The sequence below is a fragment of the Chiloscyllium punctatum genome, chromosome 3 (genome assembly GCF_047496795.1).
Source record: "Chiloscyllium punctatum isolate Juve2018m chromosome 3, sChiPun1.3, whole genome shotgun sequence".
Taxonomy (NCBI): Eukaryota; Metazoa; Chordata; class Chondrichthyes; order Orectolobiformes; family Hemiscylliidae; genus Chiloscyllium; species Chiloscyllium punctatum.
In genome coordinates, this window is record NC_092741.1 from 121,781,039 (window position 1) to 121,800,265 (window position 19,227).

General features: G+C 41.3%; 1 protein-coding gene across 5 annotated transcripts in view; it reads right to left on the reverse strand.

Annotated features, from left to right (window-relative positions):
• The window catches only part of LOC140464582 (pecanex-like protein 2), a 268,742-nt gene that overhangs the window by 239,464 nt on the left and 10,051 nt on the right, over positions 1-19,227 (reverse strand). For all 5 annotated transcript variants that reach the window (XM_072559843.1, XM_072559850.1, XM_072559861.1 and 2 more), the window contains exon 2: positions 8,300-8,517. In XM_072559843.1, coding sequence (XP_072415944.1) covers positions 8,300-8,517 — 218 coding nt within the window. The remainder of the gene's footprint in view (positions 1-8,299; positions 8,518-19,227) is intronic.

Consider the following 19,227-nt stretch of genomic DNA (forward strand, 5'->3'; position numbering starts at 1 on the left):
AACCTCAGAGGTAATCATATCTGAATCCATTAATCTGATCTGTGTGCAAATTGCTAAAGGACAATTAAGATTAGAGAGAGTGTTGTTTTTCAGACTGGAGGACTGTGACCAGTGGAGTGCTACAAGGATCGGTGCTGGGTCCACTACTTTTTGTCATTTATATAAATGATTTGGATGTGAGCATAAGAGGTATAGTTAGTAAGTTTGCAGATGACACCAAAATTGGAGGAGCAATGGACAACAAAGAAGGTTACCTCAGATTACAAAAGGATCTTGATCAGATGGGCCAATGGGCTGAGAAGTGGCAGATGGAGTTTAATTCAGATAAATGAGAGGTGCTGCATTTTGGGAAAGCAAATCTTCGCAGGACTTATACACTTAAATGTAAGATCCTAGGTAGTATTGCTGAACAAAGAGACCAGGTTCATAGCAGGTTGATAGTGAAGGCGGCGTTTGGTATGCTTTCCTTTATTGGTCAGAGTATTGAGTACAGGAGTTGGGAGGTCATGTTGCAGCTGTACAGAACATTGGTTAGGCCACTGTTGGAATATTGTGTGCAATTCTGGTCTCCTTCCTATTGGAAAGATGTTGTGAAACTTGAAAGGGTTCAGAAGAGATTACAAGGATGTTGCCAGGGTTGGAGGATTTAAGCTATAGGGAGAAGCTGAATAGGTTGGGGCTGTTTTTCCTGGAGTGTCGGAGCCTGAGGGGTGACCTTACAGACGCTTATAAAATTATGAGGGACATGGATAGGATAAATAGACAAAACTTTTTCCCTGGGGTCGAGGAGTCCAGAACTAGAGGGCATAGGTTTAGGGTGAGAGGGGAAAGATATAAAAGAGATCTAAGGGGCAATGTTTTCATGCAGAGGGTGGTATGTGCATGGAATGAGCTGCCAGAGGAAGTGGAAGCCAATACAATTGCAACATTTAAAAGGCATTTGGATGAGTACACAAATAGGAAGGGTTTGGAGGAATATGGGCCGGGTGCTGGCAGGTGGGACTAGATTGGGTTGGGATATCTGGTCGGCTTGGAAGGGTTGGACCAAAGGATCTGTTTCCGTTTTGAACATCTCTACAACTCTTATAAATGAATGCAAGCCCAAAAGACTGGTGTGGCAGAAGTAGATTTTGCCTCATAGGCACAGACTCCAATATAGGGTAGGTGACAAACAAACTATGAAAGGAAGAAAGAGAAATATAAATCTAAGAGTAAATCAACAAGTCAGTCTAGAGATTACAAAATAAAAGGTTCTGTATCTGAATGCACATGGCATTTCAATCAAACCAAATGACTTGACAGCACAAATAGAAATTAATAATTAGCATCCAATGGCCAGTACAGAGACATGGTAGCAGGGTGACAAAGATTGGGACCTGAACACTGAAGGGTACATGATATTGAAGAGACAGGAAACTAGGAAAAGAATGTCTCTCTTAATTAGTAAGAGTGTTAGCACAACTGGCATTATAGGTATAAATAAAACTAAAAGACATGAAATTAGTAAAGCGGCAGACGAGCAGCATGGTGACTCAGTCATAGCACTACTGCCTCACAGCGACAGGGACCGGGTTTGATTCTAGCCTCAGGAGACTGTGCAGAGTTTGCATGTTCTCCCGTGTCTGCGTGGGTTTCCTCTGGGTGCTCCGGTTTCCTCCCACAGTCTAAAGATGTGCAGATTAGGTGAATTGGTTGTCATATAGGTTAGGTGCATTAACCAGGTGTAAATGTAGAGTAATAGGGTAGGGGAATGAGTCTGGGTGGGTTACTCTTCGGAAGGTCAGTGTGGATTTGTTGGGCCAAATGGTCTGTTTCCACACTGTCGGGATTCTATGAAGAGGATGACCTAAGGTCAGCAAACCAGAATGCAGAAGCTGTCTGATTAAAGGTAAGATAATTTAGGTGGATTGGCCATGCTAAATTGCCCTTTGCTGTAAGCTAGGTGGATTAGCTATGGGAAATGCAGGGTTTTAGAGACAGGGTGAGGGGGATGCTCTTCAAGGGTTGGTGTGGACTCAGTGGGCCAAATGGCCTGCTTCCACACTGTAGGGATTCTATGATTATATAACAAAGGCAAGAGTCACTTGTACATTTCCCCCAACAGTAACGACATGATGGGTGAAGTACAAAGGATGAAACAGTGGGAGCTTGTCAGAAAGGTATCGCAATCATCATGGAGGTTCTTTAATTTATTTGAATTTTACAATTCATCTGAGCGAGAGAAAGTATCCTAGTCCAAGACAAGTATTTTAAACTTAAATGACGGAAGTAATGAGGACGCGAAAGCAGAGGCAGCTAAAGTGAACTGGTAAACTTTGTTAAGGGATGAGTCAGTAGAGACGTAGTGGAAGACATTTAAAGGAATATTATAGAATTCACAGAACTCCAATGAGATAGAACATTTCCAAGGGAGGACCCACCATCCCTGGTTAATCAAAATATAAAAGATCAGACCAGACCAAACCGAAACAAAAAACAAATAATTACAGAAAGATCAAGGCCAGGTCAGAAGATTGGACTCCACATAACAAACAGCTAAGAATAACTAGAAGATTAATGAACTTACTAGCTAGAAATATAAAAATGATAATAAGTTATGATAGGTCGTTTCAAAAGTGAACAAAATATGTGTTGGTTTCTGGGAAGTGTATTTGAGGAATTAATAATGGAAAATAAGGAGGTTGCAGATGAATTGAACCGGTATTTTGCACAAGTTTTCACTGGAGAAGATTCTAACACCTTAGATGTAATGTAACCAGATAATAAATACTACATAATAAACCTTTAGTGTTTAGGATGATCGAGCATTACTTCTGAAGATTTTGTGTAGACATCTTTCCCCACTTGGCCTAAATTGATTTGACAAATACCAATAGAACATAGAACAGTACAACACAGTACAGGCCCTTGACGCTGTGCCGACCTTTTATCTTACTCTAAGATCAAGTTAAGCTTCTTACTCTTCATTTTACTATCATCCATGTGCCTATCCAAGAGTCGCTTAAATGACCCTGATGTATCTGACTCTACCGACAGTGCATTCCATGTACCCATCACTCGTGTAAAGAGCCAGCCTCTGACAACATCTCCCTCAAACTTTCCTCCAAACACCTTAAAATTATGCCCCTTTGTGACAGTCACTTCTACCCTGGGGAAAAGTCTCTGATTATTCACTGTCTATGCCTTTCGTCATCTTGTATACCTCTATCAAGCCACCTCTCACCCTTCTTCGCTCCAATGAGAAAAGCCTTAGCTCCCTCAACCTTTCTTCATAAAACATGCCCTCCAGTCCAGTCAGCATCCTAGCAAATCTCCTCTGCATCCTCTCTAAAGCTTCCACATCCTTCCTATAATGAGGTGACCAGAATTGAACACAATATTCTGAGTGTGGTCTAACCAGGGTTTTAGAGCTGCAACATAACCTCGCTGCTCTTAAACTCAATCCCCATGCTAATGAAAGCCAACACACCATATGCCTTCTTAACAACTCTATCAACTTTTAGATTAGACTAGATTCCTTAGTGTGGAAACAGGCCCTTCGGCCCAACCAGTCCACACCGACCCTCTGAAGAGTAACCCACCCAGACCCATTTCCCTCTGACTAATGCAGCTAACACAAGGGGCAATTTAGCATGACCAATTCACCTGACTTGCACGTCTTTGGATTGTGGGAGGAAACCGGAGCACCAACTTCCAATAGATCTCCTATTGCAACCTTGATTTTTTTTTTGTTTCAAACAGACCTGCAGGGAAAATAAAATTCCATATTTGGTTTGTGAAATCCCAGAATGTCACACAGGCAAATCTGTTCAAACAGAAGAAACATTTTTCCCCTTAGAATTGATTTATCTGAAAGGCTTTTGCTGTGGGTTTATTTCAAAAGCTGGAAGCCAAAAACCAATGATGGGGAACGGCTTTCCAACAAGGGAAAATAACATGGGAGTAAACAGGGGAAAGGAGTAAATTATGTATTCTTGACAGAGTTTGTGGCAACTTGGAAAGACTTACCGACATGGATCCCAAGATCCCTCTGTTCCTCCACACTGCCAAGAATCCTGCCTTTAACCCTGTATTCACATTCAAATTCGACCTTCCAAAATGAATCACTTCATACTTTTCCAGATTGAACTTCATCTACCACTTGTCAGCCCAGCTCTGCATCTTGTCAATGTCCCATTGCAACTTACAACAGCCCTCCACACTATCCACAACTCCACCAACCTTCATGTCATCGGTAAAATTACTAACCCACCCTTCCATTTCTTCATCAAAGTCATTTATAAAAATCACAGAGCAGAGGTCCCAGAACAGACCCCCACAGAACACCACTGGTCACCAAAGTTCAGGCTAAATAATTTCCATCTACTACCACCCTGTCTTTTATGAGACAGCCAATTCTGCATCCAGAGAGCCAAATTTCCTTGTAACCCATGCCTCCTTATTTTCTGAATGAGCCTACCATTGGGAACCTTATCAAACGCCTTGCTAAAATCCATATACACAACATCCAGTGCTCTACCTTCAAGGTGTTTTGTCATATCCTCAAAGATTCAATAAGGCTAGTGAATCATGACCTGTCCCTCTCAAAGCCAAATCAAACTACCTCTAATCAAACTACGGTTTTTCAAATAATCACAAATCCAGCCTCTCAGAATCTTCTCCAATAACTTGCCCACCACAGACCTAAGACTGACTGGTCTGTAGTTCCTAGGATTGTCCCTATTCCCTTTCTTGAACAGGGGAATAACATCTATCACCCTGCAATTGTCTGGCACTCCTCCAGTAGACAGTGAGGATGCAAAGATCGTTGCCAAAAGCACAGCAATCTCTGCTCTCACTTCCTGTAGTAGCCTTGGGTATATCCAGTCTGGTCCAGAGGACTTAGCTATTCTTATATTTTTCAAAATTTTCAGTACATCCTCCTTCCAAACATCAACCTTTTCAATCATATCAGCCTATTCCATGCTGTCCTCACAAACGACAAGGCCCTTCTCAGTAGAGAATACTGAAGCAAAGTATTTATTAACTACCTCCCCCACTTCCTCTGACTTCAGGCACAAATTCCTTCCACGATCCCTGATCAGCCCTATCTTCACTCTGGCCAATCTCTTGTTCCTCAAGTGTAGAATGCCTTACAGTTTTCATTAATACTACCTGCTAAAGCTTTTTCATGCCCCTTTCTACCTCTCCTAAGTCCATTCTTCAGTTCCTCCCTGGCTACCTTGCACAGCCCTGTCTGATCCTTGCCTCCTCAACCTCGATAAAGGAGGACTGATGGCAGTGAAATTACACATGCTTCCCAGATGGTTTAGTAAAACCATATCATAGATGATGATAATGGCAAAGATCATGCCATGATGAAGAGGTGAAACTTCTGAGTTTCCTGATCCTGCTGAGGGCTCACTACTAACTTCTCTTCAGTGCCTGAAAGAAACAAGAGGTGTTAGGGGCTCCCAAAATGAGGGGATGCTGGCTTCCCAACTGTTGGGTAAATCTCCAGACACTTTGTCAAGATTCTTCCCAAAAGTTATATTTAAATATTGTAGAAACAATTCATTTATTATTTTACAAGATGTGAGCATCACTGGCTAGACTAGCATTTATTGTTGTGACTAGCTACCTGATGAAGGAACAGTGCTCCAAAAGCTTGTATTTTCAAATAAACCTATTGGACTATAAGCCGGTGTCATGTGATTTTCAACTTCGTATTTGTTCCTTGGAAAGGTGGTGGTGAACAGCGTAGACTGAGAGATGTTAGCACACTCACAATGCTGTTAGGAAGAGGAAACAATTGATAGGATGGATGGAGGCAAATATCAGTACCACCTTTCTAATAGTATAGCACGCTCGCAGTACTGCTACTCCTCTCCAACACTGCTCAAACTCCCTTTTCCCGCCTACTAGTGCATCAATCCCTCAGTACCTGCACTCTGACACAGCAAAGTGGTACTTCCCTTAGTACCACCCCCCCCAGTGGTACTTTCCCCTTAACTCCACTCAGTGTCAACCTGAATTACATATTCAAATCTCTAGATTGGCCTTCAGAAGTGACTACTCACAGAGTCATGCCTGACACGAAACATAAGGAATTGATGCACTCCAGTGTAAGAGCATATTCAACTCTAGTTAGCAATATAATTGGAGTAGTTACAGGAGGAGGAGTTGGATATTTGAGTCTGTTCTGCCACTTAGTATGATCATAGCTAATCATTAAACTCAGTACAGGTAGACAATCCTTTAGCTGTAATTCTGAAATCCAAAAAGCTCCAAAATCTGAAGATTTTTCCTAAAGCTTTTTCCTCATTAACAAGGTTGTTTGGCGTGCAAACGCAACTCCACACCCAATTGACCCATGACACTCAGATGTGACATAGCGGCGTGGCCCAGCATTGTCTCAGTGCTCGTAGTAATCACAGATGGGTCTGTTGTTCGGTAGTTCTTTTAAATTTTACTATAAAAAAGTGTCAGTTAATCCTTTATCCAAAAAATTCCAAAATCTGAAAGACAGCTAGTCCCGACAGTTTCGGATAAAGGATCATCTACCTGTACCCTGTTCCCACTTTCACCTCATATTCTTTGATCCCTTTAATCCTAAGGACTATACACATCTCCTTCTTGAAAACATTCAATATTTTGGTATCTACAGCTTTCTGTGGCTGAGAACTCCACAGGGTCAATGCGCTATTAGTAAAGAAATTTTCCTCATCAGTCCTAAATGGCCTACCTCATATTCTTAGGATTCCTAGTTCTGAACTCCCTAGTGATCAAAAACATCCTTTTTGTGTTAACATTTCTTAATCCTGCTAGAACTTTGGAATCGATCTGGTAAATTTTGTTGTACTCTCTCCAAAGTCAGAATATTTACTCTCAGATAAGGATAAAAACTGCATATTCCAGGCGTGTTCTCACCAAGACTCTGTACAATTGCAGCAAGTCATCCCTACTCCTTTACTCGAATCTTCTTCTTATGAATGGTAACATATATCATTTGTATTCTTCTTGTCTGCTACATCTACATGATTACTTTCAGCAACTGATATACAAGGACTCCCTGGTCTCGTTTCCAAACTATCGCCATTCAGAAAATAAATAATTATCCACGTTTTGCTGTCAAAATGGATAACCTCACATTTACCAACATTATACTTCACCTACCATGCATTTGCCCACTCACTTTGGATTAGATTAGATTACCTACAGTGTGGAAACAGGCCTTTCGGCCCAACCAGTCCACACCGACCCTCCAAAGAGTAACCCACCCAGACCCATTTCCCTCTGACTAATGCACCTAATAATATGGGCAATTTAACATGCCAATTCACCTGACCTGCACATCTTTGGATTGTGGGAGGAACTGGAGCACCCAGAGGAAACCCACGCAGACATGAGGAGAATGTACAAACTCCACACAGACAGTCGCCTGAGGCTGGAATCAAACCTGGGAACCTGGCGCCGTTAGGCAGCAGTGCTAACCACTGTGCCATCGAGCCGCCCTTTTTATCTTGTCCAAATCATGCTGAAGCATCTCCACACCCTCACCACAGTTCACCTTCCCAACCAGCTTTGTATTATATTCAAACTTGGGGATATTACATTTAATTACCTTATCTAAACCATTGATAGCTGTAAATAGTTGGGGTTCAAGAACTGAACACTGTGATCCCCCCCCCCCCCACACCCTAGTCACTGCCTGCAATTTGGAAAAAGACCTGTTTATTCCCATTTTTTATTTCTGGTCTGCCACTTACTTTTGTATTGATGTCACTATCCCCACTGTATTGTGCTTTAACTTTACACGCTAATTTCTTATGTAGGACCTTATCAAACATCTTCTGAAAGTCTGAATAAACTACACAAACTGCCTCCTCCTTTTCATTTCTACCAGTTACATTCTTGAAAAATTCCTGTAGATTTGTCAGGCACGATTTCATTTTCATATGTCCATGCTGACTCTGTCTAACCCTGTCACTAATCTTGATATCAGGCATTACTCAAAAGGATAAGCATTCAACTGAACCCACATCAAGTCTTTCTTCAAACTCCACAATGAAAGACAGCCTGTCCAACAGTTCAGCACTTTTTCAGTATTCCATGTGCACAGACAACTTGGACAATATTTTCAATTTTGTTTTGATTGGGGCTTGAACCCATAGCCTTCCTAAAATAGAAGCAAGAGTGCTAATCACTGAATCATGATTAACACCGCAAATAAAATGAATCACATTATAAATACCTGGATGTAATATATAAATCCTTCTTAATAACTGACAGAGGGGGAGTTTTTTTTGTACTTTCTTACCCAGGACTAAAAGGCGGCATCAGTTCTGGTTCACAATTATTCCTTGCTCCAGATCCGGTTCTATTCTTTGTGGAAGCAACAGCCTGAACATTGTGATGAATAATTTCTTCTTCTTCAAACATAAGGTGAAGCCGGTAATTAATAGTCTTTATCACAGTAAAAAGGAGAGCTATCATACCACAATAAATCCCAAGAGCAACTTTGCTGGGAGATGCAGCCTGCAAAACAGATCAGAAAAACAGGTTTTAAGAAATTATTTATCACTTAAAAGTTCATTGATTTTCTTGTGACTTCATACAGTCAATTCACATTTTAAAATACACTACCTTTAGTGTATTTCAGAGTGTAGAATCAGAGAACTTTCCAGCCCCTTAAGCTGCTCTGCAAAAAAATCTGAAAGAATTGTATCTGGAAATCCAAAACAAAAACAGAAATTGCTGGAAAAACTCAGCAGGTCTGGCAGAATTGAGGAAGGGTTACTGGACCGGAAACGTTAACCTTGATTTCTCTGCACAGATTCTGCCAAACCTGAGTTTTTCCAGCAATTTCTGTTCTTGTTTCACTTTGTAGTTGGTTTGTCTTTTAAATATATTTACCCACACTGGTTCTACAGTCCTTAATAACGCTACCTAATAAAAATCTATCAAATTTTGGTGTGAAACTGAAGTATTAAGAACTAACATTTGAACTAGATTTGAATTTCATTACGTCAAATTGAATGCTGAATTGCTGAGGTATGTTTGGCTCATTGAGATCTAGTTTTAACCTCATTTTTGCTCTGCTTTTTCACACATGGCAAAAGGAGGCCCATGCCAGGCAAATAACCCAGCAACATTTACTTTGTGAGCTGGTATAGCGTAAGAAGGGGAGTCCTCCTCTGAGGGTTGTGTGTGCCCATTATAGACAAACCTCACCAAGGTCATCCCTCCCCATCATTAAACCAGTGAAATTGTTGGAGGAGGAAATTATATCAGTGAATTGACAGGGCAGCAAATGACAGCAGTGTAGTTGGTGGAGAAGAAAATTAAACCACTAAAATTTGTGAAGGAAGAAATTACACTAGTGGAATTGCTGACAAGAAATTACAATTTTATGTGGAAATGGAAATTACACAAGTAAAATTTGTGGAGGAGGAAATTATGCCAACAAAATTGGTAGTAGCAAGTTACACTAGTGAAATTGGTGGAGAAAAAAATTGCATCAATGAAATTAGAGAAATAAAATTATATCAATGAAGGTGGCAGTGAAGTACACTGATCCTGATTTATGGCCTCGAGTTTTGATTCTCCCCAAAATGGAAAGTGTCTTTAGGTCTTATCTAATAGGCATGATATTTCAGTTCTAGTATATGACGAAAGAACAATGGATTATTGTACAAGGTTCCTTGTGAATTTTTTTCCAGTAGATTTGTTTAAGTGGTAATAATTTAGACAGAAGTGGTACAAGGATCATTTGACCCAAATAGTTCACATTGGTGTTTACCCAACATGGAAGCAAACAATTGTAATCACATTTACGCATGCTTTTCCTATATTCCTTCAAACCTTTTTCCTTCATTGACCTTTTAATCCAATCTAATCATGAACTGTAATAGTTAATGTGGAAAGTTATTATTACACAAGGTTTTGTAGTACATAATATACCATCCTCAGTTCAGATGTTGGAACAACCTGTGTATGTCCAGTGTTTTAGTTTGAATTGTACTCCAAGGATAATAGCTCAGTGGGTGCAATGTCCCATTTTCCTCTGCACATGTAAATCTATTTTCCCATGTGAGTGTGCAAATGTTGACTCATTGTATATTTTCCACTTGTAAGCATCTCTAACCATACTCTATTCTATGATAAGTCATATCTATAACTACCTTCACTATCTCATGCATGTTTTAAAACATGCATGTGTCAGCTAGATGTTTAGTATCGCCTATTACATGTCTTATACATTTAAGGTAGATTGTTGTGTGTTTTGATACCTGTCCTTATGGACCAAATCTTTCAAGGAGAGGTGTTCACCATTTGCTTCTACATTTTTGTACTATAATCAAGTTCAACATTTCTGTCAGCTTCTTCAGAAATGTGGACTGTATCTTATAGCCGACTAATTCTTTGTAGAACAGACTTGTCAAAAGATGATAAGTAATGGCCTCTTTCTAAGAGGCTTTCAATCACAGTCTGCTAAGAGTTTAAGTGACCCAAGCTTGCCTTAATTGGGATATTTCCAATTGTTTCACAGTAAAAGCTGCGATTGTCAGAAATTCTATTTGCAATCACTAATTATTCCATGACTGGCATTTCTAAATCAACTTGCAATTCTAAGATCAACAGGTAAGAAAGCATGCAAATGACATGTTGGTCTCTGAGTGAGAGCATTCAAGTACAGATGCAGGGATGCCTTGCTGCATTGTAAAGAGGTTTGATGTGACAACACCTGGAGTATTGTATGCAAATTGGTCACCTTACCTGGCTACGGGGAGAGTGCATTGACCATATGCCATTTCACTCCTGGAAGAGCAGGACTGATGTATGAAGACAAACGATCATTAGAGCTACATTGTCTTAAACTCCAGTAAATGAAACGGGAGGTAACGCATTGAAAAGTACAAAAATCTAATAGGACTGGACACAGTAAATGCAGGAAAGATGTTCTGTTAACTGGACAGTCCAGAACCAGGCATCACAGCCTATGGATATGGAAGTATGCAACTTCAGACTGAGATGAAGAGAAATTTCGCCAAACAGAGAGGAGTGAGCTGGTGGAATTCTCTGGCATACAAAATGGTTGAGGCCAAAACATGGAATATTTTGAAGGAGGAATTAGATATAGTTCTTGGGGCTAAAATGATCAAAGGGTTTGGGGAGAAAGCAGAAACAGGATGATTAGCCACGAACATATTGAATGGCGAGCAGGTTCAAAGGACCAAATGATCTACTCCTGCTCCTAAGTTTATCCTATATTTATCATCCCATTAAAGAGTCCTGACTGATCTATTCTATTGTTGCTTGGTCTGTGTTGGCTATGCAAACAGTGTCATGTTGTTTGTCTGGAAAAATCAAATCATAGAACCCATGTGGACCAGACAAATGGTCAGCATTCTCAGCAACAAACCCAAACAAGCAGACAAAACATGTCCAGAAACCCTAGCCACTCTCTCCTACATCAAAGACAGCTCAGAAATGACTGCCAGACTACTCAGTCCCCTTGGATCATGGTAGCTCATAAACCCACCATCACACTAAAACAGCAGCTAATGAACTTGAAAGATCCTATACAGACAACAAGCAAAACTAATGTCATTTACAAAATATTGTGCAAGGTCTGTAACAAACACGACATTGGACAAATAGGCAGAAAATTAGCCACCAGGATACATGAACACCAACTAGCCACAAAAAGACTCTCTCACTAGTATCCTCACATACGGATGAGGAAGGACACCATTGAGTGGGACAACACATCCATTCTAGGACAAGCCAAAGACATGCACGAGAATTCCAAGAAGCATCGCATTCCAACCGTAACTCTATCGACAAACGCATCGAGTTAGACCCCATCTACCACCCCCTGAGAAAAGGAACAGGAAGTGACTTTACCACAGGAAATGACATCAACCCAAAGAAACACAAATAGAAAGCAGGAATTTTCAGCATTGCTTTGCCTGAGGCCCACTGAAGATGTTACCTAGTAGGGTAGTGAAATGTCTGGAAATGAACCTTCCAGCTCAGTTAGCAAACCTATATCCAAAACTTCAACTTGAGCTACAAATCTTCTCAAAACTCGCTAAGTATTTGCACTAAGAAGGAATAGTAAACTCACCCTCAGATTAAGGCAGGCAAGAAGACAATGATCACCTGACATGGCCATTGGCCAAAAGCATTCAGATATATGATTGATATAGTGTAACTTACGTGTCCCAAGAAATATTATATAATAATAAAAGCCCTGCAAGAGCGGTGGGTCACTTACCACTCATTGACAACACAACAAGCCTGAGAACAATCTGGCCAATTATCAAACAAATCTGAAAGTAGTATCATATATACTTGAGTAACAGTCGATATTATGTAACGGTCAACCCCTTATTTTTGGCCAAATAATCTGGAATTTTTCCATATATCTCGTGTAAATGTCGACTAGTTCTTCACAGATAACAGATCAACATTTCTGAGTCAGTGCCACCTGCTGTCACATCCTGCTCCAGCTTTCCAGTCTGCCAGTTGTTCTGCTTGACTCCTGGTCTTCCAGTCTGCAGGGTGTTCCGTTCTGCTCCCAGTCTTTCAGTCCGCTGGCTGTTGTGTTCCGCTCTGGGTTTTCAGAGTTACCATAATTCTTTTTCTTTTCATTTATTCGTTTAGACATCAATTGGACTTCTGCTAATGATACAGCACGAATTTTTACAGCACGAAATAGTATCCATGTAATAGTCGGTCACATAAATTTAATCTTAAAAAGTAGTAAAAAAAAATTTGACTATTACTCAAGTACGCACGGTATTTGCTGTATAGGCTGGGACTCTTTTCACTGAGCGTATGAGGTTGACGGGTGACCTTATAGAGGTTTATAACATCAGTCTATTTCCATGCTATACATCTCTATGACTATGAGGAGCATAGATAAGGTGAATAGCAAAAGTCTTTTCCCTCTGACGGGGGAGTTCAAAACTACAGGGTGTATGTTTAAGGTGAGACAAGAAAGATTTAAAAGGGATCTGAGTAGCAACATTTTTCAAAGGGTGGTGCATATATGGAATGAACTTCCAGAGAAAGTGATAGATGCAGGTACAGTTACAACATTTAAAAGACATTTGGTCAGGAACATGAATAAGAAAGGTTTACAGGATTATGGGCCAAACACAGGCAAATGGGACTAGTTTGGGAACCCTGGTCAGTATGGATGAGTTAGACCCATACATCTGTATCCATGCTGTATGGCTAGGACTCTACTCATGACAGGAGGCACCAGGAGAAGCCGACAGGGGCTAGGCCAATTCCGTACTCGCGCCAAGGATGTTGGGAAGCCAAAACTACACTGGAAAAACAGTGCAGGGGCCAAAGGATTTCTGAAGCCAGATTCTATACTGGAGTAACTGCATTAGGGGTTGGGGAAATCTATAGTGGAGGATCTGTGCAGGGATGAAAAATAGATTAGGCCATATCTTCACTGGTGTAACCACATGAGGGAAGAGGAGAGTCCCCAAAAATCAGTCTTCATTGAACAGCCCTTACCAGAAAGGCACAAGGCAGACCAGAAGGAGAGGAGGAAGATTAAGGGAAGAGTTCCCCAATACCTCAGCTGAAGAGTAGGACGTTGTCTCCCTAACACTTACAATACCAACACATTTCATGCCCACAGCCTGTTTGTCCTCTGATATCAGTATGTCATTGCCAGTCCAGCTTTTGGTGCTCATTCCAACTGCTCTTGAACTGAATGGCTTTCTAGACAATTTCAGACAGCAATTAAAAGTCCACCACAATTTTTTGGACGTGGAATCAAATATAGGCCAAACAAGAATAGAACACAAAAATACAAATGTGTTGAAAATCACAATTCACAGAGATGTTTTTACAATGACATTAAAAGAGTAGCCATGAGTAATGTGGACTCCTTAAAAGTTAAATGTGTGTAATAATGAAAGTTAAAAGAATAAGAAAGTAAAATAAATGGCGGTCTAGTTGAACAAATATTTTGTATTAGTTTTCTCAATGGAAAAAAAGGATTATGCACCCAAGGAAGGCAAAAATGAAATAAGGACTGCATTAACTGTCAAATCTTAAATCTCCAGTAAAAACGTTAAGTGGATTCTCTGGATGAACAAAAGAGAGATATTAAAAACTGCGATCAATCTCTATAATTGAGTCAACAACAAAAGAAATGTTACAGAATGGGAAGCTTTCTGCAGTTGTTCATATTAAACAAGATTTGAACAAGGTTCAAAATAAACATACCTAGGACAGCTAGGGCAGCACAGTGGCTCAATGGTTAGCATTGCTGCCTCACAGCACCAAGGACCTGGGTTCAATTCCACCCATCTCGGGGCACGTGTATGGGGTTTGCATATTCTCCCCGTATTTATGTGGGTTTCCTCTGGGTGCTCTGGTTTCCTCCCACAGTTCAAAGATGTGCAGGTTAGATGGATTGGCCATGCTAAATTTCTCGGGATGTGCAGCCTAAATGGATTAGCTATGGGAAATGCAGGGTCTGGGTGGGATGCTTTTTTGATCGACAGGATGGGTTTGATGGGCCAAATGGCCTGCTTTCACATTGTAGGAATTCTATGATCTATAGACTGAAAAAGTTCACAACCTAAATGATTCTGGCCCTTTATTATGTTCAAAAAGAACATAGCAAACAGCACAGTGGCGGTTTCAAAAGAGACGCACTGAATAATCACATGGATCAGCAGTCATCAAGAATGACACAACTATACTTCACCCAACACACACCATCCAAAGCACAAGGTTTTGCTGTCCCACGAAAACTGCTAAAAGGATTAGATTACTTAAGTGTCATGTTTTCTGACTTATGACAACTGTAGTCAATTCGTTGGATCTCAACATAGTATAATTGCTCAAAGATGGTGGCAAAGGAATGTCTTTTAACGTACTTTCTGTGGGCTTCCAGAAGACATTCGTTTGGGTTACATACAAGAGGCTGTTTGTGAAAAGAGTCACGAAATTAAAAATACCTTTTTGGATTAAGACACTGATTGGACAGTAGAAGACAGTGCAGGGATAATGGACATAATCAAAATAGAAGGACATGAGTAGTGATGTCCCACAAGGGTGTGTGTTGGGGCTGCAACTCATTTGGAATTTGTTTATTAATCTTTATAAATAGTTTTGATGTCGCGACACAAAGCCTTATTTCAAGTCTGCCAATGACAACGATTGGTAGCATTGTAAACAGTGTATACACAAGCAAAATTACGAAAGAGACATTGATAATGTGTGGTGGTGGAACTGTGGCAGATGGAATTCAAAGCAATTAATTAGAGGTCATACAATTTTGAATAAATTTAAATAACTAGAAGGCAATAACAAAGACAACAGAGCTACAGCTAAACAAAGCACTGGACAGACCACTTCTGGAGTACTGTATAAACCTGTAGATATTGCACATGAGAAGCAGTGCAGATTCAACAACTTATAGCACACGCAAAGACTTCACAAGAGCATTATAAAGTATAACATTGAGCTACATAAGGAGATTAATTAGATAACCGAAAAGTTGGTCACAGTTTCAAAAAATGAGGTGAAAAAATAAAAAGAGGGAAAAATTTGGAACTAAGCCGCAGAAGCTAAGGTTAATAAATGGTGGAGTGATCAAAATTGGAAATGGACAAGAGGCCAGAACTGTTAATGCACTGAGACCTGGGAAGTTTGCAGTAATGAGTGATTAGAGATGTGGATAGTGGCATGATCACGGAGGGATTTGAAAACAAGGACGAGAACCTTAAAGTATGATGTCACATGAGTCGGAGTTAAGAGAGGTCAGTGAACACAGGCGTGACTCAGGTGAATGAGATTTGACGAGCAGGAGAATCGACGTTTCGGGCACGAGCCCTTCTTCAGGAATTCCTGAAGAAGGGCTCATGCCCGAAACGTCGATTCTCCTGCTCCTTGGATGCTACCTGACCTGCTGCGCTTTTCCAGCAACACATTTTCAGCTCTGATCTCCAACATCTGCAGTCCTCACTTTCTCCTGAATGAGAGTTGAGGAGAGTTAAGACACATTCAGTAAAGTTTTGGATGCTAAGTTTAAGGAGTGTAGAAGGTGGGTGATCAGAGTGAAATACATTGAAATAATTAAGTCAGGGTTCAGAAAAGATTTACTAGGATTTTGCCAGAGTTGGAGGATTTGAGCTATAGGGAGAAGATGAATAGGCTGGGGCTGTTTTCCCTGGAGCGTCGGAGGCTGAGGGGTGACCTTATAGAGGTTTACAAAATTATGAGGGACCTCGAATAGGATAAACAGGCAAGGTATGTTTCCCTGGGGTGGTGGAGTCTAGACCTAGAGGGCATAGGTTTAGGGTGAGAGGGGAAAGATATAAAAGGGACTTAAGGGGCAACTTTTTCATGCAGAGGATAATACTTGATTGGAATGAGCTGCCAGAAGTAGTGGTGGAAGCTGGTACAATTGTAGCATTTAAAAGGCATTGGTATGGGTATATGAATAGGAAGGGTTTAGAGGGGTATGGGCCAAGTGCTGGCAAATGGGACTAGATTAGGTTAGGATATCTGTTCGGCATGGACGAATTGGCCGAAGGGTCTGTTTCCATGCTGTACATCTCTATGACTCCATGACTCTAAGTCAAGCAGTAACAAAGGCAGGAGGGTTTCAGCAGGAAAAGAACTGAGGCAATGGCAAAGCTGGGAGATGTTAGTGAGGTAGAAATAGGCAATCTTAGCAATGGCATAGATAGAAGATTGGAAACTCATCAAATACAACACAAAGGATGTATACAGGTTGAGTTAATCTCAGATGATTGCCAGGTTGAAAGATACAGTTGATAGCAAAGGACTGGAATTTGGAGCAGGGATCAAAAACAATGGCTTCAATCTTCCCAATATTTAATTGGAGAAAATGTTTGTTCCTCCAGTACTGTATATCAGAAAGCACTCTGATAACTTAGACTCATAGAGTCAAAGAGATGTTCAGCATGGAAACAGACCCTTCAGTCCAACTCATCCATGCTGACCAGATATCCCAACCCAATCTAGTCCCACCAGCCAGCACCCGCTCCATATCCCTCCAAACCCTTCCAATTCATATACCCATCCAAATGCCTCTTAAATGTTGTGACTGCACCAGCCTCCACCACATCCTCTGGCAACTCATTCCATGCACATACCACCCTCTGGGTGAAAAGGTTGCCCCTTAGATCTCTTTTATATTTTTCCCCTCTCACCCTAAACCTAGGCCCTCTAGTTCTGGACTCCCCGACCCCAGGGAAAAGACTTTGCCTATTTGCCTATATCCATGCCCTCAATTTTGTAAATGTCACCCCTCAGCCTCCGATGCTCCAGGGAAAACAGCCCCAGCCTGTTCAGCCTCTCCCTATAGCTCAAATCCTCCAACCTTGGCAACATCCTTGGAAATCTTTTCTGAACCCTTTCAAGTTTCACAACATCCTTCCGATAGGAAGGAGACCAGAATTGCACGCAATATTCCAACAGTGGCCAAACCAATATCCTGTACAGCTGCAACATGACCCCCCAACTCCTGTACTCAATACTCTGACCAATAAAGGAAAGCATACCAAACACCTTCACTATCCTATCTACCTGCAACTCCACTTTCAAGGAGCATTCCAAGGTCTCTTTTTTTACAGCAAGATTCCCTAGGACCTTACCATTAAGTGTATAAGTCCTGCTAAGATTTGCTTTCCCAAAATGCAGCTCCTCACATTTATCTGAATTAAACTCCATCTGCCGCTCCTCAGCCCATTGGCCCATCTGATCAAGATCCTGTTATAATCGGAGGTAACCTTCGTCACTGTCCACTACACCTCCAATTTTGGTGTCATCTGCAAACTTACTAATTGTACCTCTATGCTCGCATCCAAATCATTTATATAAATGACAAAAAGTACAGTTAGACCACTGTTGGAATATTGCGTGCAATTCTGGTCTCCTTCCTATCAGAAAGATGTTGTGAAACTTGAAAGGGTTCAGAAAAGATTTACAAGGATGTTGCCAGGGTTGGTGGATCTGAGCTACAGGGAGAGGCTGAACAGGCTGGGGCTGTTTTCCCTAGAGCGTCGGAGGTTGAGGGGTGACCTTATAGAGGTTTACAAAATTATGAGGGGCATGGATAGGATAAATAGACAAAGTCTTTTCCCTGGGGTCGGGGAGTCCAGAACTAGAGGGCATAGGTTTAGGGTGAGAGTGGAAAGGTATAAAAGAGACCTAAGGGGCAACTTTTTCATGCAGAGGGTGGTATGTATATGGAATGAGCTGCCAGAGGATGTGGTGGAGGCTGGTACAATTGCAACATTTAAGAGGCATTTGGATGGGTATATGAATAGGAAGGGTTTGGAGGAATATGGGCCAAGTGCTGGCAGGTGGGACTAGATTGGGTTGGGATATCTGGTTGGCATGGACGGCATCTGTGCGGTGACTTCGCCCAAACAGTTCCTCCGAGATCAGTTGCGAATTTCACTGTTTGTTAATTTTCCGAGACACACTCCGATGTCCAGCGATACATGAATTCAAACAGCAAAGGCAGTAACTGTGCAGGTTCACTGTGGTATCTGTTTCTTTCTTTCTCTCTCTATCTCTCCTGCACTGACCTCACCCTGTGCTTCCTTTGTCTGATCTTCTCCCTTTAAAAACTGCTGTTGTTTTGACTTTTTTTTTCCCCCCAAAGTTCCAAAACAATGCAACAGCATATAAAACAGGAATTGCTGCTCCTGGAATTTGAGGAAATCACCTCCAACACCTAAAATACCTCAAAAAAGGAGCAGCTGTTACAGCCAGAAATTGCTCCTGTCCTCCATCTTGGATTATGCAGGATTCATTCACCAGATATCCAGGAAAAGTCGGTGATATGATCTGGTGAAAATAGCATCTGAGAGGTACCACAGGGACGTAATAAGCAACCAATCATGTGAGCTTGGATTAAGTGGTGGGGGATGATTCCATCCATCAACCAACCAATAAGGTGCCTCTTATTGGTGCCTTTCTGGGTGCACTGGACAACACGACAAAGAGGCTACAGAACTACAACAATGGGACCCTGCTGCCTCATTGACTGGTTGTAGCTTGCAGGTCCAAGGATCTCATATGTGCATGGACCTGCACTCCACACATGCTCAACACCGAAGGTATAGTAACAGAGGGACGAGGGAAGCTGACCTCAGGTGCCTGGTCCTCACAACGAGACATAGCGTTGGTAGACATCCAGCGTGGTAGAACCAGAGACAGGGAGCT